Source organism: Homalodisca vitripennis, chromosome X (assembly GCF_021130785.1).
Source record: "Homalodisca vitripennis isolate AUS2020 chromosome X, UT_GWSS_2.1, whole genome shotgun sequence".
Taxonomy (NCBI): domain Eukaryota; kingdom Metazoa; phylum Arthropoda; class Insecta; order Hemiptera; family Cicadellidae; genus Homalodisca; species Homalodisca vitripennis.
Window position 1 is genome coordinate 86,971,934 of NC_060215.1, and position 25,912 is coordinate 86,997,845.

The 25,912-nt window shown below is 33.2% G+C and overlaps 1 protein-coding gene across 2 annotated transcripts in view; it reads left to right on the forward strand.

The window, feature by feature from the left end:
- Positions 1 to 19,914: 19,914 nt before the first annotated feature.
- Positions 19,915 to 25,912, forward strand: part of LOC124369314 (mucolipin-3-like) — a 92,409-nt gene continuing 86,411 nt past the window's right edge. The window contains exons 1-3 of one of the 2 annotated variants that reach the window (XM_046827263.1): positions 19,915 to 20,481; positions 23,524 to 23,738; positions 24,358 to 24,549. In XM_046827263.1, the coding sequence (XP_046683219.1) occupies positions 20,289 to 20,481; positions 23,524 to 23,738; positions 24,358 to 24,549 (600 nt within the window). In that variant the 5' untranslated portion in view covers positions 19,915 to 20,288. The remainder of the gene's footprint in view (positions 20,482 to 23,523; positions 23,739 to 24,357; positions 24,550 to 25,912) is intronic. The other variant, XM_046827262.1, reaches the window with a different exon arrangement.

Consider the following 25,912-nt stretch of genomic DNA (forward strand, 5'->3'; position numbering starts at 1 on the left):
AAAAAACAAGATTTTACCATATTACAATTTAGCTAGATATCTTGATGATTTGTTCCCTAAAACGAAGTGAGTTGTCATGAAAAAGTCGTACCAAGATTGCAAAATAACGTATCTTCACTGACCATGTTCTCGAGTCGTAACGATCTTCCTAAGGGAGGCTCTTGAAAAGTTATGTTTTCCGAAAATATGCCATGATCTGGTCTTTGAAGGAACACTGATGTCGATTTCACTGAGGACCTCAGGGCAAAATTTATTGTAGAAGTGTAACATCAGCCACAGACCTTCGCAGTTTCAGGTCGGGTATGTGCAATAAAAGTTGCAGCTCGTTGACCACACTCAATATAAAATTTTCTGCCAAACACTATTCTCAAGAACTTCATTTGGACAGCCTCCAGTCTAGATATTTGACGGGTCTTGTAGGGTTCCCAAACAGGACTGACTTACTTCAAAACTTGTCTGACCAACGAGCAGAAAAATGTGTTTAGGGTATAGTAGTATACAGCCTTCGTGTAGATATTGAGATGAAACCCATTAGTTGATTTTCTCCTTTGCAACCTAAGTCAAAATGGATTTTGATATTGAGAGGGTTATCAAAAGTAACATCGGGGTCGCTTATATAGCTATAGCGTGATTTAAAGCTAAATAGGATTCTACGAAAGTGAAAGTGGCCAAAGGGGGAGGCAGCTACCATCGTATAAGCGAATGGCAGTCCACATTATGCTGGGCCGACGATCCTTGTTGCCAAATTTCTCTTCGTCCCTCAGTGTAATTGTGAGGAGAGAGAATAAGATTTTAGCACACTGGCAACTCCCGTGGATTTTTACCGAACTGTCTTCTGTTCTCGGCTAAAAAAACAAACAATTATTATGAAGAAATGAATCCTAAAACGTTTTAAGTGGTTTGATGAAATCGCCGATAGTACTAATGAACAACGCTACATAGCATTCAAAAATATTAGATAAAGCTCCACCCATGTTTGCAAAAAATGAGATATGCACAAATGGCAGAGGAATTAAGATATCCAGTTCGACGAATACTCCAAGAAAGCAGATCTTTTTCACCTTATAACCCAGCATAAACCAAATCCATCCCTCTATACAATAGATCAAATGGCCGCAACAAGAGGACACAAAATAATCAGAAATCATTAGAAAATGTATATAGAATGTTTAAGAAAACGCTGTTAAGCATACAAAACCGTTATTGAAGAGGCGTGGAAAAATGAAGGCATCATGGAAGCAAAAGTCGAACGCCTGATCATTACTCTGGGTCCAGATTACTGTGAAGACTATGATGGCGAAGACATGGACCTAGTGCTGGAGCGGTTTCGTGATTACGAAAATGAGTGTCTAATTCTGGAAGATTCTGGAGAATTTAATGACAGCTATAATGACAGTGATTTTAACTTGTGTGTGGAGTACTAGCCTTATTCCCATACGAGGAACAGAGAGAAATTATTTTCCAGAATTTTGATACTTCTTAAATGTATCATATGGTAAGTAAATGCATATCTTTTTTCATCATATGAATCCGTTCTTTAAATGGTAAAATTTGTTTTAAATTACCGGGTTAAAATTTTACATTAATATTCTCTTTATACGAACTCTATATAATATAAAAGATACTGTGTCCAGCGAAACATAGTTGTATTTAGATTTTAACGCTATATATAAATCGAAACCATCCAAAATACCTTGTGCAGTCCTAAGTTTTCGACATATTTTGATTTATAACATTATAACTAACACATTACTTTGACAATACAGAGATTGGTGTTAATATCGTAATGTAAGAAAGTATTTATATAAAGGGCGTGTCTTATTTTATCAAAAAGCTAAGGTCACTAATGAGCCGATAGTTCGGTGACAAGTCCTTGCGGCTGTCCCAGCGTTCAAACTGACAAAACCGCCTCCCCACCGCGCCTCGGACACAGTCATACTCTGCTTTAAATCAGACTATAACTCGTTGTTATAGTCCATCTACGTTACACTCAAGAAACATCGGGAATCTTGTTTTGTAGAATGTGTTAACTGAGCACTTCCTGATGTTGAGGCGTATGTTGTTTGTGTAATATCATTACGTAACAGAGTTTAGGCTTGCCTGCAACCGGTCTTCATCTTCTGGTGAGGATATTTTAAGGAAAATATTTACATAATCTGTGAGCATTAATATTTATGCTTGTAGGATTTCAAAATATCATTAACACACAAGTTAAATAACCAAGGGGCAATGTGTGATCCTTGAGACATACTTGAACTTTTAATAAATTCCCCAGTGCAGGAGAGTGGCAGTCTTACTTGAAATGCTGTAGGATGGCGGCGACCAATGAGATATCCATCAAAACAACTCAAGAGTGGGTCAGAAATTCCACATCCATACAGTTTCGAAGTCAAGAAGTCATGACCCATCTTGTTGAAGGCTTTTCTAAAGTCAAGGTATTATTACAGTACCTACTTGCTTGTCCTCTCTGAATACTTAAATAATAAATTCTCGGAACACAAGAAGGTTTGAAAAGGTAGACCTTCCAACAGTACATCCATGATCTGATAATTAATGAGATGACCAAAGAAGGTGAGCACTAAATTATCGAAGAGTTTTCAAACGGTAGATATAGAATCGTAATTGTTTGAAAGTTCTTCACTTAACTAGAAGAGCCACTTTTAGTATAGGGATAATGAACCGACCTTTGAGTTCTTCCAGATCATTTCCTTTAAGCGATGATTCATTAAGATACTTCTCAGGGGTTGAGATGGAATTAAGGTTGTCTTTGTGACAGTTATGCAGACTCTGACCGCCAGGTAGCAGTGCCATGGTCGTTTCCTGTTTCGTGCGGAGCTAAGATAGCACAGCCTGCCCGCCTGCCACCCCCTCCCATTTCAACACCGAGTGCTAAGAAATGGTTTCTTCTTACTCGCTCCACATCTCTTAATCTTCCCTAACTAATGATTATATCACACGGTTTCTAAATAACATCTTCTACCTAGTGATACATTGTGTGTGTGTGTGTGTGTGTGTGTGTGTGTGTGTGTGTGTGTGTGTGTGGTGTGTGTGTGTGTGTGTGTGTGTGTGTGTGTGTGTGTGTGTGTGTGTGTGTGTGTGTGTGTGTGTGTGTGTGTGTGTGTGTGTGAACACGAATGTACGTGCAAAATCACGTTAAATGTAACGTAAACACAAATTTCACTTTTGTGTTACGCTCTTGTTACGTTCGTGTTGTCATTTTTACGTTCTTGATCATTTTTACGTCCGTGTTGTCCAATTCACGTTCTTGTTGTTAACTTTTATATTGTACAATTATTTTCTTATTAAATGGACTTAGAATATTTAAATAAATTAGGTGACTTAAGATTTAAAGAATACAAGAAATTAACAGAATAAAAGAGAAAGATAAGTATAACATTTTGAAGGTTGCAAAAATTAAATATAAATTCAGGTTTACAATCATTGAAGGATTAGAAGAATTTAACGTGCATTTAACTAATAGATTTTTGAATCACTTAGATGATAAAAAATTAAAGAAATGAAAAAGAGATAATTTAAACTTTTTTCTACAGGGAAAAGGCAAATTAAAGATAAAGAGTGTGTAACAATTAACTTTGTAGAATAAATATTTTACATTGATTATTTTATAATTTTATGATATTGATTTTTATTCAACAAATACAAGTTTTTCTGTATGTTTGCTTGGATTATTTATTATTATATCTAGTTTTATTTTTAATTTGTAATTTATATCAATTTGTCTGTCTTTTATTTCTTTATCTAACCAATATTAGACATAAAACAATCATATACATTTTTGAGTTTTAAAACGTATCTTCTTTTTCTCTATAAATCAAAGTAGATAAAGCAGTCCAATTTCCAATTCTAATCCGTCTTGTAAATCTTCTAATCTTTTACTTTAATAGTTCCAATTATATTAGGTATTCATTCTTAAATTCTGTGCGTTGTGAATAATATCTTCTCTGTTATTACAAACATCTAAAGCATTTATTGTTTTAGGAAAAGTATGACCATTAAAAGAAGGTAAACTAATTGTTCTTATTTCCATAATTGGTTTATAAATTGGATAGTAGATAATATTAAGTCCGTTATAAGGAATTAAAATAAATTCTATTTTCTTTAAATTTTCCTTTTTTTGTTCGATTTGATAAACTTATTTTTTAGATGGCCAAGAAATACAGTTGTTTTACTGTCTTTTTTGCTACAGTTCCAACGTAGCTAAATCTTGTTTTATTATTTACAACAAATGCAGAGATCTTGTAGTTTCCTCTAGTATCCAAATCTTTCCATTAGAAAAATAATCAACCAACTCATTTTCTATTTCTCTTTCTTTTTATCTGTTTCTAACACATTTTTTATTTTTCCTGTTCTTTTAAAGTATCTAGGTACATTCTTTTCCTTATTTCCATCTCTATTTCTTCAATTTCTTGTTTCCTTTTTTTAACACTATTTAAAAATATAGAATGTAAAGGATCAATTATCTTAAACGTATTTGGAAATAATTTGTTGTAACATTAAATCTTTTTCGACAAGTGTGTGGAACAACGTTTTCGGTATTTATTAGTCCTAACTCTCCTAAATTTATATGTTTCGGAATTGTAGAAATAAAGTATTAGATTTAGAAAAATACGTGTTACCTTCTTATATATAATATTTGTTTTTTTATCTTAACAACATTTTTATCTTTTTTGTCTCCTTTTATATAAATAAAGTTAACTTGTAAAAGATTACAGATTAATTCAGATTTTACGTATTTAATCAACTTATTTCTTTCTTCTTTATTTGTTGATAATTTTACTTGTATTCTAGTTAATTTTTAGTATTTGTATTTCCCTATAAACACATTGTAAAATATCTTTAATAACTAAACAACAACTTTTTTAACGTATCTGTTCATTTTTCCACACTTTGACAAAGATACAGAATAGAATGGAACATTCATAAAATATATTTTATTTTATTTCAATTAACTTATACAATCGTCTAATGGATTAAAGTCTTCATCTGTTTGGAAATGTTCGTTCACATAATTGTAAATAGTTGCATCTAAACTTGTAATTTCATTATTGTTTGCTAAAGCAGAACTAAATGTTTCTTTAAATCTTTTATCAAGACAGTTTGCAAAATTTAATTCAAAAAAATATATAATTAATATTTTTTCCATGACATTTTATACATGGTAGAATAATTCACCCATACTTTTCAAAATATAAAATTATGTCAATCCCTCAGGTCATGTATCACATATTTACTGTAAAAATTTGAAATCTTTATCATCAGCAGTTTTCAACTATGCCTGATTCTAAAATATGCCACTACTTCAGATGTCTACAATTTCTCGTGAAGTGACCCAAAATATTTCTTCTTTGCATTCAAGAAGGGTATCTTGAAAGATTATGACAGTAAATTAAAGAAAACCCCACCCCAATCGATTGCACCATATTAAGCGGCTGTGTTTGAGTTGAGAAGGAGTGATATCGTCATTCCCTGGCCCTTTCGAAGAATTAAAGAGTTATAATTTGTTTATAACCTCTTCTTCCGTAAATTGAATGCATGTGTTTGTTTTGATGTGTCAAAGCTGTAGACGAGAGGAGAGGATCTAGACTGAGAGTAGACAAATGAAAAAAAACTAGCAAAATGTTTAGATTTATCTTCATTTGTTACTTCCTCAGTGCCTAAATTTTATTTTGGAAGATTTGAATTGGTACGTCTCTTGACGAAGCTCCAAAAATTACGAAGATTGCGAGGGATATGCCGGCCCATTCCATAAGAGATGATGACCTTTAAAATGCGGTTGAAACAGAGCGACAGATAAAAAACATTTATGAAACTTATAGGCCACTTCTTTTGTTGAATAAAAACATATTTTTAATCTTTCTATTGAAATAGAGGGTTTTGTTTATTTAAGTTCCCAGCTTTAAATAATATTCTAGGGTGTTTCTAGTGTTTTTAAAGCTACATTGGTTAATTTTTTAATTAAAACTTAAATTAAATGAAAATTTTGGGAAAGAAATATTGGGATTTAATTTGAATTAGATTGTGAGAAGTTAGGATAAAAACGAATATGTAATCCTTTGGCAAGTTAGTTCAAGTTCAAGTTCAAGTTCAAAATCACTTTATTCAGGAAAAATACAATACAATTTCATACATACATTTCATCCCCCAAGGAGCAGAACTGCGCGTGCGGGGGAGCAGTTGGTGCCTAGATCCTTATTTAAAGTAACTAATCATCACTACATACCGTACAATTTAGAGCGAAAGAACACATATTACGTTTCATGCATAATTATCCGAATTCTTAATTTTACAAATAATTATATTAACGATGCATACTAATTAATATATTAATAACTTTGATAAATAAATATCAATTAATATAATAACAAACATTTTAACAATTTAAATAAATAAACATATTAACAACTTAGATAAATAAATATATTAACAATCCATATAAATAAATAAAGTCATACATTTACAGAGCAAACAAACAATGCATGGCATAATAATAAATCAATAAAAACAAACTATAATACAGATACAGAGCGTCAACCAGGCCAGACTCAGTGATAATATGAGTGCAATAAATAGCTATGTAACAAACAAATATATAATACACATTACAATAAGATAACATTCACAACTATATACTATATAACAAAGACAAGACATTTCGTCACACCAATTATTTTATCAATCAAGAGGCAAGTTCTTGACATATTCCAGAGCTTTTAATTTTACCTTAGGTTTCCTTTCAAAAATAATGCTTTGCTCACAATGCAGCAAGAAATTGTTGTATATTTTAGGACCCATATAACAAAATTGATGCCGACTCGATTCCTTGGTTACAAACGGAATTTTTAATATTAAGTTCTGACTAGATCTTGCCACTCTATTATTTTCCCTAAATTCAAATTGACCAATAAACTTTTGAACAAACAATATTACAAAGTATTGGTATAATTGTTTAAAGGTTAAAATATTATTTTCGAAAAAAAGGTAGCTCATCCTGTCCGTGCGTCTTACATTGTATATAAATCTTAAGGCATGTCTTTGATTCATAATTACACTATTTAGATAGGTAATATTAGTTCCACCATAGTGAAACAATCCGAACCTAATGAGACTCTGAAACCATGAAAGGTAAACATTTTTTAACTGGTCGCTTCTTACAACATTTTTTAAGTGGTAGAGTACATAATTAACCTTTCTCAACTTTTTGGACAGAAAATCTATGTGATGGTCCCATCTAAGGCGTTTATTTATGTACAGTCCTAAATATTTAACATAATCTACTACCTCAATATTACTACAAGTACAATTATAAATACACTGATGCTTATGACAAACATGCCTATGTTGCTCATTGGAGAGGTGATAGTAAAAAAGACTATACATTTAGATTTAGAAGAATCAATCAAAAGTAGATTAGATGACAACCATTGCGAAACCTTATGCAGATCACTTCTAATTTTTATCTGTAGTGAACAAACAAAATTAATTAATAAATTAATTAGTGCCGGTAACTTTAAATTATTAGGAAGGCGGTTCACTGCCTTGAACTGATCAGAACTTGTTTTGTGTACTGCAGTTACGTCAGATCTGAGAGGGCTATTGTTTCTCGAGTTGGATACGGCTGGGCCAATGAGAGAACACCGAGGATGTCCATCAGAGGGGGGTGGAAAGGGAATTATAAAAACTGCCAGCCTATAAAAATTTTCGGCCTTCTTTTTGGTGACTATCGTGAATGTAGTTGATGAAAGTGCGCGCCGTATCTAAAATGTTTTCCGCGAGGGATTTTGAGGTAAGCACTAAATTTATTGTACGTTATATTGAAATAGTCTTCCAGATCTGATTTTAAATTAATTTTGTTGGCTTTTTATAGGAAAAAATTAAATTTATAGAAACTACCGAGCAATCTGCATAACTGATTCTTGATAAACAATAAATCACAATAGAACCAAACAAGTTACATTTGGTTCAAACTTGCAAGAAAAGTGAATTAAAATTGAACTTTGTTAATAACTTTAATTGAATTTTGGAAATTCAGTAATTTATTAATATTTAATTTTAACTGTTTTATTGTGAACTGTTATTGGAAATTGATTGAACTTTAATAATTGTTTGAGAGAGTTATATCGGAATTGCAAAGACTTGAAAGTTAAGGTACAACTAGTGGAAAGAGGAGTTTGATTTTTTATATTTGAATTTTGAGTGAACTTAGAAGTGAACATTTTTATTTTATTTATTTTCAAGTGGTATTTGATTTTTATCTGAAAACTTTATTATTTTATTTCAGGAGGGAGCTCTGATTTTTAGTTTCAGATGTTTAACTGAAATTTTTTATTTCTTACCAAAGGACCTTTTTACTATTTTTTGTTTGTCAATTCTTTGGTGAATATAGAGAGTAATGAAATTCTAAAGCATTGACATATTTAATTTGTCACTTTAAAATAAATCCATTATTTTTATTTAGAACTGATTTTATTTTAGTCAAACCAGATTATATTTAGTAGTTAAAGAATTTAGTAATATATTTTACTGAATATAATACTAAATTCACTCGGAGCTTACTCATCAAAAAATATTTTATATCGTTTTGGATGTCTGATTGATAATTTTATTCATAATATTCTGGCATATTAATATCTACAATCCAAGTCGTTATAGTGTTTTTGGAAAATTGTTTGTTTTAGGATACAATTAATGCCTTAAGCCTTTGCGGCCTGATAGTCATACAATACAGTTAATAAAAGCAGCCGATACAACCGTTCTCGGAATACAAGAACACCACTAACGATTCATCTATTTCTTTTAGGTTGTAATGATTCTCTGATGACATTGCAATGATTGATTTTCTGTTCTTTTGGAGATACATAATTATTCAAACAGCACCATTTATAAACTTCAAGATATCAGTTAAGCTGTTTAATGTTCGCGGGCTTAACAGCTCTTTTCAGTTTAAAAGATGGTGGTATGATTTCTAGCGCACATTTGTTAACGACTTCCTGCACAAAATGTTCAGATGTGGTTGGGTTAAACATGCGGATTTGAGGTGTTGGGAATGTTTGTAATTACGGTGTTAATGACAATGCTTTTTGATGCGGTACTCTTGTCGGTAAGTTCACTAAACAAATTGGACGAACAGAATTAATAATATAGCAAAGCCGCGGAAGTTTGGGCTCGGTGTGCTCCGAAAAATTGATATTTAAATAAAAAATCAAACTCAAGTTTATCTATAAACGCGATATAACGTCTACTTGGAGATCGGTATATTCAAGAGTTTTCCAAAAGACCCTGAGTGCATTTTGTATGCAGTCTGCCTCAAAATCTAATTCCGATGTGTTATTTATTTTTAAAAGTTTAATTCTAAGATCATTTGTTTTACAAATATTGCAATACTTCCCAAAGGGATTGAACTTCGATTAAAAGCTGCTGCCAATTCGTAATTTTCTATTTTAAAGACAGTTCTTGAAGAACTTGAACTATATTCTGAAACAACAAAACATCCGGTTGCATCTGGTCGCTCAAAAATTGTCAGCTCATCAACCATTATTGATAGCCTTTTGAGTGGTTATATGCAAAGCCGCAGCTACATATTTTTCCAGAGGGGACAAGTCCTAAAATTGCCGCCCTTTCCTACTAATCAGCTCCGTCAATTTATACTTAATTTTATCTTACTTCTAAATAGCCTTGCAAATAATCCATAATTAATTAATTATTATTATTATTCTCGTGGTATATTGTACTAATGATAGAAGTTAATAACTATTAGAAAGATGAGAACCAGCCAACACAATTTTATATATTATGAAGCTTTTTATGTTTGCAGTTAAAATTACGTACATTTTAAAATTTACAAAATTGTAATGTTGCTATAATGTCCTTAATATTACTTACTATTTTAAATTTGTTCATAATGGGCAGCCAACAGATTAAATAGTTAACATTCGTTCAAGTTAAGACAAACTACTAGCTGTTTTTATAAAAGAAACAAAGACACGACTTTATATTAAAGCACACTAACCTCTGCATAAAAACTTTTTAATACATTTTCATGTGATAAAACTTAATACAATTATTTTGAACTTAATACAATTTAACTTTACAAGGGCAGTAAATATTGTTCTGTTAAATGAAATTTGTATGGTCTTTGACGTGCCATTGATTTAGTATTTATATTTTTTATCTGAAGTTTAGACTGTAATTATATTGATTACGTCAAATGAGATTTTTATACTCTTTGATGTTCAGTTGCTACGGTACTTAAAGTTGTTATCTTTTTCATTGTGCTTCTTAAACAATATTTAATTAGTTACTGCTTCCTCTCCACAAAAACGAAAGCACTGGAAGAGTAAGGAATATTTGTAGTTATGTTTGAGATGTTTGAATAACCTTCGTCTGTGTATGCTCATAAATAATAATTTAAAAGTCGATTGAGGTGTGACAATTATAAAATTATTATCCATTTCAAGACCATGCCATGTTTGAACCTTCCATTTCATTGACCAATTACTCTTTGTTAGACAACTGTCAGCCAATGTCTTTACTCTGATTTTCAAGCCCTTTAAATCCGTTTAGTTTTTTGAGACCAGTGGCGTTATCAAACAAAACACCGGGCGCGGTGTGGTCACGGACAGAAAGAAGCTGAATGAGACTCCCTTAACATTTGCAGCCTTTCATGCTGACATGTAGCCTTAAAACACGCGAAAATGGACAGCATTAAATGTAATTGGGTATGTCAAACACAGCGTGTTTTCTAGCCGCTGGTGTTTGTAGCGGGCGCCTCTTCAAGGTCACCCGCCAAAGAACAGGCGCTGGTCTATTTTTATTGCTTGTATTCCCACTCATCTTTTGGTCGCATGGACAGGAAACGTTGCAATAATCTCAAGGTTGTTAGGTAGCCCTCGCTGTACACACGGTTTACTATTTTGTTGTAATTAACAAATTGCGTTCTTATACTGTTTGAGTACCTAGATAGTGAACGTATAATTTTGGAGGTGGAACATCGTCACTCACAATTAGCGAGTACAATATTTCCTCTTGCGACGACGGCGAACAACAATCAACGCACACAAAGCATTTATTGAATTTTGTGTAAACCTACTTTAAATGGATGTTTGCTGCTATGAACATTCATGTAACAAAACTAATACGTGAACACTCCGGTCTACGCGCAGCGTGTGGCCTAGCATTAGGCTGGACGCACATTGGAGGAGCAAACTGTCGCAAGCAAGTATCGCGAGTCTTTTGTTTCAAAATATTTTGCTCCTCCAATGTGTGATAGCTTGCAATATTAAGATACAGTTTACCTCGAGAGGCCAAGAATTACTAGTTTCCTGTTAAACCTTCAGCGTAAATGGACTAGAAGAATTTAATGTTGCATAGTGCTTACTCTGTGTCCAAATGTTGGAGGTGATGCTCTTTTCTAGTGATGTCATAAAGCACTATTATTGGCTCTACTATGGCCAAAGTTTTGCCATAATTTACCAATTCGTCAATAACTTATTCTGACATTTTAAAAGGAACTCGTGACATAAAACAGCACAAACATACGATGCACGCGACTAAAGTAAGCTTAGGTTAATTTGCCGTTGTATGCGCTTTGACGGACCTTTTGCTTCCGGTTGTTACGGAGAGACATGAGCTTTGAAATGGGCGTTCGACACAGTCTCAAAAGGCTCACAACGTCCTGAGAAAGGCGCTCACGTGGTTTCGAAACAGACTCTCCCTCCATGTACGATGGCCTATTTGAATGCAAGGAGAATTTCTGGACGTAAGCGCGAAGGTACTCTTTGGACTGTGCAACCAGTTTCTCAAATTATTTTCCTAAGAGAACAAATACATGTAACAATTAGATCAAATTTTAAATATTTTATTTTAATATTTGAAACTCGTGTCATTTTGACATTTTTGTTACCTTATTTTTATTGAACAGGGCGATGTTGCTTCACTAGCCTGGCACTTCAACGAGTTTAAACGAGTAGGCACTGGCCGCGGTAAGTTAACAAAACCTTGTTTAAGTAAATTTGTGTTAAACACTGATTGTTTTAAATCGTGGTTTACAAAATTAGACGCCCAAGATAATCGCTTTGAGAACTTAATTTAACGTAATCAATGCCAACAGGTTCAAGCACACAGTCAAGAATAACAGTATAGATAATAAATTAATAACAACTTGTTTATACACAGTAATTCTAACTAAAATCACACTCTCAAAACAACACACTTTTACTTATCTTGTACAAACAATTTGTCTTAATTGGATCTTAAGTTTCCAAGTTATGGATTTTCAAAGTTTCAGTTTGATTGTAATTTATAATTTGCTTTATATGTATAAACGCAGAAATAAACAAGCTGACTTTTAATATAACTCCTGTTATTGTAGCTCTACTATTTAGTATGTGGTTAACGTTCAAACTCAAGTATCTATACTTTTTAATCCTCGATAAACCCGTTTCACGCGGAAACTGACAAAACTAGGAGCTAACAGTTGTGACGCAACGACTGAATCTTCTATATTTTTACCGCCCCAGGTAAACGACCCCCCGACGCCTCTCCAGTTGGTGCCTTCTTTATATGTAATCAGACGGAAATGCGTCTTGAGAGAAGGCGGGATGGCCCCTGTAGAGGCTGTTATGTGTGGCTAGCGGTCGTGTAGTAATAAAATTACGCTAAGATCCAATCACGTGAATTGTCCCGGAAAACTCTCCATACTGTTTGTGTAAATATATCTGATACAGATTACACCAATTTCAAAAGGGTCAGTGATATAACTCGGTGATTCTGCGAGGACTGCATTTTGTGTGGTTAGGTAATGTGGAAACACGTGAAAATGAAGAGGTTTAACAAAATGTTAACGAACAATAATTCTGTTACAAATGTTTTAACTACATTAAAGTACAAGATCTAGTCAATCTTCCGATTATAAACAAATATCTGAAAATATAATCTCATTTTGGAGTGAAGCAAAACAAAATGCAACTCCCATACTGAGGTAATTTGCGAAGTCGTTCTATCCGAAGAACAAAAATGGACTCCTACCAATCTCAGACTATAACAGTTATATAAAATCACTTTAACTCATTGAGATAAACAAGGTATAGAATAGCCTAAAGATCAAGCTCAGCTAAAAGTAGGCGAACAAGTTTCTAAACTATGACTAACTAGGAGTTAAATAATTTCGACAGTTGTAATGTTGATAGAAATCCATTATCAGATGACAACAATTTCTCTCTATCTCCATTGCAAAATGTGGAAAATTGAGCCTCGAAAAGAAAATTATTCAACCGTCGCAGTTGGCATTGAATAAACAACATCGTGTCTTGAAGAGAAGTAACGATTCCCATATTTCATATGATAGTGGTAAAAATCTGAATTACTTATCAAGCTTTAACACTGATTTAGGCCTCAGGGCTGATGACAACAGCGTGGTTGTATCTTGCTAGAGTTAAAAAGTTACAGACATTGATACAATAGACCAGTTCATACAAAACACCTTTCATGGAATTGAGGCAAAGTGGTAAAAACAAGAGCAATGCTAGTTTAAATATATAAGTGGACTATGGCAGGAGGGATGAGTTAATGGACAATGCAGTCTGGCTCAAAAATATTGGGCTTACGCGTTTTTTATTTTGGAGACCAAACAACTGACAAACCAGTTAGTTCCTACCTACTCATCGATAACCTACCAGTCTACAGATAAAACTAGTCCTAAGAGTTTAATTTTGTGGTTAAAACTTTGCCTACTAGCCCTCAAGTTGCATATACAGTAGTTGGCCTCAAGTTCCGTAGTCCTGCCAAACACTCTAAACCTAGTCTTAACCTTATGAGCTTTACTTAAAACCTTATATGCCTATTAATAACTGTACTTATGGGCTTAAACTTGGTTCTCTAAACAGCCATTCTCTTAGGAATAAGATTGATTTAATTGTAATTTTTGTCAATGAGGTTGAATGTGACATGCTTTGTGTGTGAACACTGTATTACGCAAGAAGAAGCTAATCTAGGCCCATATTTGGCCACACATTTTCGTGTGCAGACAATAGAGCTACTCAAAATAAATGGGGATGTGGCCGTTTATTTAAAAAGCAGTAGGCCTTTGAGATATAAACCCACTAATTTGCAAACTTTCTTTTGTGAATTGAGCTTGGAGCTTGCTGCGGTTATGATGCATGACTTTTTAATTATTATTATTATAAGTGTTTACAGATCAACAGCCAGTGACCTAACATAAGTTTTAGACAAGTTGGAGCTGTTTGAAGTTCATATGCACAAAATGTAATCCACTTACCATCATCCTGGTGGAAGACTACAACATACGCCTACAAATTTCTTTAAGAGACGAAACAGCCTTATGTTAGAAGGCTGCTTCTAACAGCTGTGTAGCTTCTATAATCTGCTGTGCAGCTTTGGATTGTATATCACTTCAAGAAGACTTACAAGAGGAGCAGCTCGCCTGTACACTGTGATCACTAACCTGTACTAAGAGGAATACGAAGTAGATGTACTTGAGCCCATAGTCGCTGATCATGGATTTGCATGTCTGATGGATGTCACTAGCCAATTGGTAAGTCCTGAATCTCTGTCAAGTACTGTTAGGTCTACTTGGCATGATAGATACGTTTGTTTTGTTGTACTGGGTTTCTAGGTAGACCCTAATACTAACTTTAATCAACATGTCTCACAGGTATGCGTCAAGCTTTCTAAACTGTGCTACCTGCTTAGGGAGCTAAGGCGCATAGTATCCGAGCGGCATCTTCAGATGGTATATCACGCACTTTTTCATAGCCATCTAATGTATGTAATTGTAGGATAGGACCACTCATCACCCGTGAATTACATACTTTTAATACGAAAAAGGGCCGTGAGAATTATAACTGGTTCTAGTGATTTCGAGAATTTTCGGTCTATCTTCAGAGAGCTGTGGGTTCTCACTGTTGTGAGCCAATATGTGTATAGCGCACTTTTAACATTAACCTTGATGGCTTTTCAAAGGAAGTCGACAATCACAACTATGGTACTCGACGAGGGAGAAATACAGATATACCTCGCTGCAGACTCATCTTGAGACGGAGTGGCTAAATAAACTCCAGATTTTCAATTCTGGTCAGAAGAGATCCACAACATGGATGAAAATGAGTTCAATGTTCACTTAAGGGTGTGTTTGATTGATAGGCCGCTCATCTTGACCCTTTGCTTTTGAATGTATGTAAATAGTGTGTTTTAATCTTATCACAACGTAGCTATTGTGAATAAAATGCAGTCTATCCGTTAAGTTCAGTCAACGACGAAGACTTCAAGTATTTCAAGTAAGTATTTTAAGTAGGACGCGAACGTTTCCGTGAAAATTTTGAATTTTACAATCAATTGTTTTGGAATTTTATTTTTTAATTTTGAAGGGTTTTCGTAATCTGGATCAGATATTCCTATCTCACTACTGCAATTTGACAGAGATTTTCGTTTTTTATTGCCTGCTTCTGGTGATCGGTGGTGGTTGGAGACTACTACACAGTCGATGGTGTCTGCGTTTTTTCACGAGGATGTGGGTGACAAATTAGGACTGTCAGGGCATTAAAAGGGAAACCTGCTGCTAGCAGTACTGTCGGAGTTTCGCACGTGATCGGCTGATGTGTCCGTGTACCGCGGATCCATTAATGATTGATATACAATAGAATTGTGCAAACATTAATACATTTTAGTGATGGTAGTTGTAACAAATTTAATTCGTAGGGTAGCCGCACCCTAGACCAATATGCTTAGGCGTGACTCAACAAGGGAGCAGTAAATAAGTTTAAGAAGGTACTTGCAGCGGTATTTAGGAAGTTAACACATCAGGGATACATATGAAAAGACAACTGGCTTACCTGGTTGGTTGGTTTATACGCCAACTAAGGTCATCGTCTAAATGTACTCCCAGATATTTAAGACATTCACCCTTTTGTTCAACTGTATTGTTATATTGGATTTTAGGTGAATTTTATTTTGCCCACCTAGAACATTTCAGAGAAACAGCTGTTTAGGCATGATGTATATTTAGACAGTACAAAACTGGTATATTTACATTACAACATATTGACTATTAATGTCAAATTCTTCATCAGTGGTGCTGGAAAAGCTGACAGCATTATTGTCAGCGTACATAACCAGATGGTTGTGTGTGACTACCACCGGTAAATTATTTACATACAAATTGTAGAATATTGGCCCCAGAATCGATCCCTGGGGGACATCAAAATTTACTGGGGTCTCAGATGAACGGGTGCCTTCGACCTGTACACACTGCACTCTTTGAGGTAGCTACCAACTCAACTCAACTACTGTGGTGTAGTATGATCCAGTCGAGGGTCTCTCAGGCAATCCAGAAGATGAGGATGACTTACGCAACCGGATGTTTTCGTCAGATCCATCATAACTCCCGCTGTCCGCCTTTTTGTCTATTTCAGTAATAATGTCAGAAAAAGCAGCTTATTGCCTCACTAGTGAATTTACCCTTCGTAAATCCAAATTATTTTTTGAGAGAATATAGTTTGAGTTTAGAAAAGAAGTTTAGTGGCCAAAAGAATCAATTAGAAAATTTTATTAAAAGTAGATATTTGAGATATAGGGCGGTATGAGTCTAAAAACCTACTATCGCCTCCTTTGTGCACTGGGATATTCGCTGTAGCATTCTTTAATGCACTAGGAAACTGGCCCAATCTAAATTGAGTTGATATACTGCTGGCTAGTGGCCTGCTCATGGCGAACATACTTCATTTTAAAGTTCTACACGAAATACCATAAATCCCTGAAGATGTTTTTTTTATTTTAGCGTCCGTATAGCAACAATTACTTATGTAAAAGTTACAGGATGAAATGAGACAGGACTATCAGGTACAGAGTTTTGTGCCTGGGTTTGCAAAGATGGTTCCAGCTGGTCTGTATTTTACAGTTGTGGTCTTATATTTGTGAAGTGAACATGCAAAGCCTCACACATTTCTTGTTTGTCACTAAAAACACATTCCAACTCATCAATCAGGTCAAAATTTGATGATACGTTTTTATATTTTGATCGTTTAATTAATTTCCACGCATCTTTATTCTTTTTAAATGTTAAAGGGAAGGTGTTATATACATACTGTGACTTAGCAGCTTTTATTGTCCTAAAATATATTTTCTTGTAATTTTTGCAGTGATTATTGTTTGAGTTGTGTTTAGTTTTAAAGTCATATGCAAGTTTTCAAAGCCTTATTTCTATTTATTATACTCTGAGTGAGCCATTTCTTGTTAACTTTTTTGTATTACTTGTATTTTTCTCTATTTTTAAGCTATTTAACTGTTAATTATACAGTTAAAACATTAATTTGTAAAGTTGCTTTTAAAATGTATTTAACTACAACTTTTAACTTTGTATACTTGCACGAATATTCAATAACTTTGGTCAGTTACTTAGACAAACGCAATAAAGTTATCATACATGAAGAAAGACATTTCACCCAGAAAACTCTTCATCTTTAATTCGGCTCCAGATTAAATATGTTTATTAACAAATAACACTTCAATATGCTTTTGTGTTAAGCGGTATTTGGCCCATTTTCAATTGGAACACCCGTCTCTTAAAGAATTGAGCGTTTCCACTGCCTTGTCGGTTGCGTCTGAAATAGTTTCCCAATACGTGATCTCCTAAGTTCTGTGACGATATATGTTACGTGATTTTGCGGTTATTTGAACTATTAATACACACCCATTTACAAGATCTAACGGGATTTTTACAATTTACAATTTATTTGATTTTTAGCGTTTTTAGTACATTATAATTTGTTTTATATAACAGGCCACATTTAACTTTACACATGAAAAAGAAAGAAAGAAAGAAAATTATTACTATGTGTATAGTAGAAGACTCAAATGCTGGTAATGACTAATTAAAAATGATCTGATTGTTTAGTGACTATATTTTAAAAGATTTTACTGTTTTTTTGTTGTTAAAAGCACGAATAGAGACCACATATGTGAGGGATTTAGTGAGATCAAAATCTGGTAGATGAGATCTTTGATCTATGGTACAATAAATCCTATTACCAACCTCCGATTTAAATAAAAATGGAGCGCCGATTTAAATAAAAATGAAGCGTAATGGAGTGTTGCATGAGATCCAGCTTTACAGATTGCTGTGTAAATTTCAAAAGTTGTGTAAAATTACAGTAGTCTTTGAACGGTACGTTGAATGGGATGAATGACATGATACAAAATCGAGCTCAGAGTTTAGTATGACACCATAAGACATGCCCAGGTGGCGTACAACGGAATGGTAATATCAGTACTGCGATTTCAAAATGTATGGAAAATTAGGGTAATGGTGGTTACGCAGAGAAAAGTGCTGCTGGACACATTTTAATCATTATGTGGTCAGAATAGTTTCTTTGGATGACCCATGGTCCTCAGAGATAGATTTTTGCAAGATAAAAAATGAAGGTGGGGGAAAGAGTGTGGCACAGGAGAGGAGACATTCTGTAGGAGAGGTAAGATAAATGAAGAATACCAGACAAGGAGAGGCACGTTTTAATATTTTCCAGATGTGAGGGGGATGTTGGAGATAGTTTTGTGAGTATAACATTCTGAATTTAAAGGATCATGACGATTTCAGTTCGATGTTGACGGGAATTTGGTTTAGGAGATATGGCGTATGGTGTAGTAAGGACGAGAGATCGTGTCATGTATTGTTGACACATTATGAATAGTAGAGAGATCGTAATAATATGAGGAGGATATGGAGAGAGCAATAGAAAAATGGTGAAGGATGTGTTATTTTATAAGGTAAAGTTAGGGTTCAGAATATTACTATAACACTTAACCTGGGAATAAACTGTTTAAAGATGACTTCGAATGACGGCGATTACCTCAAGATAACCTGACTCAAGCAACGCAACGTCGAGGGTGGCTGCTGCTTGAATGGGTAACCACTACGCGATCCCGTCCTTGCTAGCATTCTGCCTATCCGGCTAAAGGTCGTGGTTCAGAAAGAACTTTTAACCCGTTGATTAAGTGTTAGGGATTCATAGCCCTAATGCCACGAGGTAAAACAAGACATTCTTTACCTTTATTTTTTATTACTTCGAAGCCAAACTAAGATTTTAACCCAAAACTACATGAAAGATTTTAAGTTGGTCAGATTTACCACATTTTCATGGTCAATTCTGTAAACAGATGATTTTGTCATTGTTATTATAGGTTGTTGGTGCGAAACTAAGGCAATTAACGATTTTGGTATTACCAATGTTGCAACTTATATTTATTACTGATATCTAGCCTTTTTATACAATATTGGTTATTGCTGTAACGGTAGCAGGTAGCATACAAATGCACATAGTTGCTACAAAAATAACCAGTAACTGTTCATATCTAGACAAGGACTGAGTAAATTATAAAAATGCTATCTTGTTACAAGTGTAAGAATTATTAACACTATTCTAAAAAAATTCGGATATTCGTCTAAAGAATTAATGATTAGGTATTGAAGCATGGCTTATAAACCATTCGGTGTGTAATATATAAGAATACTTTTTGAATTAGATCATGCATCGCTGAATATAGCAGACCTAATGTAATATTTTACCGTTCACTTACTGAATATATAATATATACACACTACCTGTTGTAATTTATTTTAATTCTGTAATTTTCGGGTCTTGAATGTTTGTTTGGATTTTTCTTACATGGCATGGTTATCATTTTATCCCTACTTTATTACTTTGTAGGGTAATTTCTGTCAACAAATGAAAGTGTAATTAATTGTTATTTAGTTATAGATTTATAAAATCATAGTATAAACATAGGAAAAAGGTAAACTTTTTGCTTTTTTGAGTCATGCGATGGCTTAGATATTTACAGGAATGTGATTTAGACAGTTTTAAGTGTGTGAGTAGTAACGATTGCTTTTAATCGTCCATGACTTCTAAATTATATTGTCTGCACTGATTAGTCCAAAAGAGTAAACACCATTGTTTGTGTATTGTGATGGTAATGTTGGTGAAATGTGAAATTGCAATCTGTTGATGTCGATGATTAATGGTGTTAAAAAAGGGTTTCGTGAAGTTGTGAAGAGTGACATCAAAAGGTTGAAGACTATAAACTTTCAAAACAAACTAAAGTACAGTATTGATAATTTGTATCTTTTGTTTGTTGTGATGATATAGTGGCACAAATATTGTATGATTTGATTATGTGCAGTAGCCTAACTAACCAAATTTGGTTGGGGAGTTCTATTACAAAATAAGTTACGATTCCTTTGTGGTTTGAAAACTTTAAAAATGAGTGATCTTCCTCAAACAAATAATTTACTTGAAGACAATCTCAATCAATTCCCAATTAATAATTTGCTTGAAGGACATAATGTTGCTCCTAATAATGTAGATGAAGTGGGTCAAAATCGTGTTCCAAATAATGTAGGTCACGAAGATGAAGACCTTTATCTGTGGAGAGGCAGGAGGGATCTTTCTGAAGGTAAGATTTCAAAGGACTCCCAACGTTTTTAATTCTGTACAGTTATACAGTTCCATAAAAATTATAAACAAATTCCATGTACATTCCTTTTAGTTTCAGGCTTGTAGTAGGGCTACGCTGTATAGCAATACTAATGACTTAAATTAGCCTACTTTACCTTTGTTGGCCTACTTAAAATGTTCCAAAACAACTGTTAACAGTGTAGCCTGCGGGTAATATTAACAAAATGGGCAACTTACACTAAAATAATCTAAAACTGATTAAACAATTTAAAGAGAATAGTGTAGGTTACTTTCGTTTCTAGAAACAATTTCTTAGGCACTGACAAACAGTACAGCTTTAAAGGTGACACTAAATTTATTTACATAGACTACTTGAAATTTTGGTTTGTGATCCCAAATAATGTAACAATCTAGGGGAATTGGGGTTTCTGGATGGAGGAGAGAAAAAAAACTAATGAGGGGTAATAGGCACATGAGGAAGAAATAACAGGGTTATCAATATGTACGCAAAAAATGGGAATTTTGATTGGAATAGGTAGGCTATACTAACTGTGTTTATGGGTAGCATAACAATTTTTCATTTCTATCTCTTGTTTTATCATTTTGGAACTTCTGCCTCTATTATAAAGATTGTTCATAATCTTTTTCCTGTTAATTCAATTTTGTTTACGCATAGCTAGTTTGTACATCTTTTTGTTGATTTATTTTTTGTATGTCCTGTATGGTGTGGTTAATTTCAAGTTTGAGAGAGAGATGTCTCCTTTTTTGTAGACATTTTTGTACTAGTCAGTTTTTCTACATACTTTTGATGTTTGGTGTTAAGTGAGTGTATTTTAAAGTAGAGTACTATTATTGTGTCAGTATGTAGAGTAAAGATCCCAATGGCTTTTGCTGTTTATATGTGATTTTAAGTAACTTATAGGCCTCAAGTGTGGTGGCCATTAGTCTTTTGCTGTGTAGAATAGTATGGTTAGTTTTCGTAATATTTTTAGCTCTCTCAAGCGTTTGTGGTAGACCTCTAGAATTTTTATATTTTAGCCATCTTAAAGAATATTTTTTTGTTCATTGGCATCAGTGTGAGGCAGTAATCATATGTGCTTCTGCAGCTTGTACTGGTGGCCGGAGTCATTATTATCAACATTCTAGTTCATAGTTTACAAGGTTTTTAAAACAATTTTTGTGCTTACTGAAACCTAATTGTTCTGTATAACGACTTGGATTGTAGATATTAATATTCCAGAATATTAATATTTAAATTATCAATGAGACATCCAAGACGATATAAAATATTTTTTGATTAGTAAGCTCCAAGTGAATATTCAGTACAACTTATTACTAAATTGTTAACTATTAAATATTTTCTGGTTTGTCTAAAATAAAAATCACAGTTCTAAATAAAAACAATGGATTTATTTTAAACTGGCAAATTAATAAGTTCAACGTTTCAGAATTTTCATGACTCTATTTTCCACAAAGAATTGACAAACCGCTTAGTAAATTTAAAAGTTCCTTTGGCAAGAAATAAAAATATTAATCAAATATATCAAACTAAAATCAGAGCTCTCTTCTAAAATAAAATAATAAAGTTTTGAAAAAAAGAACAACTACCACAAAAAATAAAAATTTAAACTTCTCTTTCCACTAGTTGGACCTTAACTTTCAAGTCTTTGCAAATCAGATATAACTTTCTCAAACAATTATTAAAGTTCAATTAATTACCAATTAATAATTCACTATAAAACAGTTCCAATTAAATATTAATGAATTACTAAATTTCCAAGTTTCAATTAAAGTTATTGACAAAGTTCAATTTTACTTCACTTTTCTTGCAAGTTTGAACCAAATGTAACTTGTTTGATTCTATTGTGATTTATTGTTAATCAATAATCAGTTATGCAGATTGCTCGGTAGTTTCTATGAATTTAATTTTTTCCTATAAAAAAGACAACAAAATTAATTTAATATCAGATCAGGAAGACTAATTCAATATAACGTACAATAAATTAGGTGCTTACCTGAAAATCCCTCGCGGAAAAAATTTAGAAACACAGCGCACTGTAATCAACTTAATTCACGAAAATTACCAAAAGAAGGGCGAAAATTTATAAGTTGACGATTATATACCGCCTTCCTAAAAATTTAAAACTACCAGTACTAACTTGCCAAAGGATTACATGTTCGTTTTTACCCTGACTTTTCACAATCTAATTTAAAATTAAATCCCAATATTTCGTTCCCAAAATTTTCATTTAATTTAAGTTTTAATAAAAAATATAAACCAATGTAGCTTTAAAACGCTACATTCTGTTTTATTTTTAACCCCTTAAGTGCTGTAGGCGTATTGCTGCCGAGAATCAGGTAAGTGCTGACGACGTATATACTCCTCATGTTTGTCTAGCAATCGAGTTTGAAGTTACTTTTTGATATTGAATTACATTACTTTAGAACAATTGTATGTTATACAGTGTGAGTTTAAAGTATGATACATTCTTGTTTAGTTTTTGGGAGGGATGAAACTCGGGTCACCTTTCTAGGAAATAGAAGTGAACTTTTTAGTCACTTTTACAACTTTGACCATTTCCAAAAATGGGATTTGGGGGAGCGGCTCAACATTTTTAAATGTGAAGAATCATTAGGTAAGTGATACCTCATTTGAAAGTTCTTGATAGTGGAAACTGGAGCTTTCTATCTCAAACCAGTACAAAATGGCAGCTCATTGAATTTAATTAAAACCCAGTTTAGTTAAAAAAAATATTACCCCCAGTGGCACCCTTTACCGCTAAGGCCTTTATCAAAGGATGTATCAAGCTAGGCAAATCACTCATATTTTAATCTAATGATAAAGCTGCAGTGACTAGAACTATTATGCGTTCAGTTACCTGTCTGACATGATACTGTAAAACTTTCCCTGCATATATTTCAAAATCGTGGTGGAAAGTATTTACCTATGATATAAAAAAATTAAAGGAATTATAATCTAATTTTATAATTTTAAGTTTAGCAACATCAAGTGTTAAATCGCAAATACATTATTTTTCAGAACGTGAATCACTGATGCCAGTGATACCTCCTTCTCAACATGAAGATCACCTCTCTCCAGATCCCGAGTCTGTGAGATCAACAACGTATGAAAATAGGATGAAACGGAAACTAAGATTCTTCTTTATGAACCCCATTGAAAAATGGCAGGCCAAGCAACGTTTTCCGTACAAATTCCTTGTTCAAGTGTTCAAGATCATCTTTGTTACTATCCAGGTGTGGTAGCCTAAAAATGTATAGTTTTATCATTGATTTTAATTTACCTGCATCAGAAATTCAGTAAAAATGTGCCAATTACCAACTATGTAAAAAGTGTAAGGCAGAAATTATTAATTTAATCCAATTAGAATATCCAATTTGCTTTACTCAGATGGTACCAGAAAGTATTTTATGTGCAAACTAGATTTTGGCACTAATAATATGTGGCTATCTTCTGCAGTAGTTTTGAGTGTGGTTTTAAATTTTATAAAAATAAAATGTAAGAGAACAATTATTCTTTTTATCTTGTTTAAAAAACACTGTTTTTCACCTTAACCACCTGCCTTATTTTCTTTTAGATTCCTTAAAATTTAAATTTTACATTACTTGTATGAACACTTAAATATACCCTGGGGATGTGACTCAATAAGTATTGTTTTCCTGTAATATTATAACATTCCAATTTTACCTTATTACCGTGTGAGATAAAAGGTATCAGAAACATTACTTTGGTTTAATCGGGTATATGTTAACAATTGTGTGTATTATTAAAACATTTAATTAGTAATTATTACAGTATTATTGTGTAACTTGTTAACTTAAAAAAAAAACTGTAAAACTTGTTTTTTCATTTCAGCTTTATCTTTTTGCTGATAACCGTTACTATCATGTTAACTATTCTTGGGATAATCGTATATCTTTCTCCCATTTATTCCTGCGTGGATGGTCAGAAGAGAGGGAAGTCAATGCATATCCTCCCAACTTAGGACCTCTTGCCATATACAAAAAAGATGATTTCTTCGACACTATTGATTATGCTGTAATTGGTGTAAGTATTAAACAGTACAATATTTAACGCTTGTATTAGATATGTTAATCCTCACAGTTATTCACACCAGTTACTACCACACAGGTAACTTATTATACCTCCTTTAGCTTCAGCATTTACGTTATACTCTGATCATGTCCAAGCTCTATTTGTCTCCTGGAACCTAAAGGGGTAAGGGAATTTTGAAAGTCATCTACTGTAGTAGTTCTCTTTAGCTACAGTTTTAAGCAGGATGGCCACTTGACCGGGAATAAGCCGGGAATTTAATGGTATCGTTCAGGAATTTTACCAATATGTACTTGAAAAATGCGGGATTGTACAGGAATTTCATGATTGAAGTTGGCTGGACACCCTGTTTAAGTCCTTGACCTCAATGTTGTGGTGTGTACACTAATTTTATTGAGTGAGGTTTGTTTGATTGTTGAAGTCTTTTTTGGTTTCCTAGTTATTTCTTTTTTTAATGTTGGTAGTGAAACATAATAGTAAAAAGTAGCAGAAGAAATATTGGATGAGTTTCTTGATATGTGCTGATTGTTATGGTGGGACTTGTCATAAAATTTAAACCAACTGATGTATGACCAAGCAAGTGTCAGTTTTGTATGAACTGGAGGACGTACTGAAGAAATATTAAACATGTACAACACCAAACAAGTCAAGTTTAACAATGAGGAAACCTTTGTAATTGTTAATGGGTTAGACTATCCTGCAACTAATGAAGCAGAAAATGATTTCATTAGTTGCAGTGTTCTTAATACTAGTCACTAATTAACTTTTAATCAATGTGAATTCTATTTATTAAATTATAAAACAAAGTTTGGATGCCAACAAATCAGTACCTACCAGGAAATTAAACAATTGCTGATATGTATTGAAATTGATGATAATGACATAAAAGATCTTGAAATGATAAATCTATTAGTTATTGAATATCAAATTTGGTTGAATTTTGTTTTAAATGAAGAAAAATCTGGTTAGTAAAAATCTAAGACTAGATTTTAAGAATTGAAATTTATGTACACAACAACATATTTATGTCAAGTCATCATATTCATACACTGGATAGATTTCAATATAAGATTGATATAATAAAACATAAATATATTACAATCACAGTTCAATCAATTATAAATATTTTAGAAAAACCATGTTGATAAAGTAATGAATTAACAGTATGGCAAAAAGTGAGAGCTGGTGATTGTTCTTATCAGCTAACCTGATAACTCTATGATAGAATTCCAGGCTTCTGATAACAAGTCATTTGTCTGTCAAAAGTTTAAACTCAATTGAGGGAGTAAACTTTTTTGCATCAGAACATTCATATGGTATATATGGCATTGGCATTAAATACTCAGCTGTCTATTAC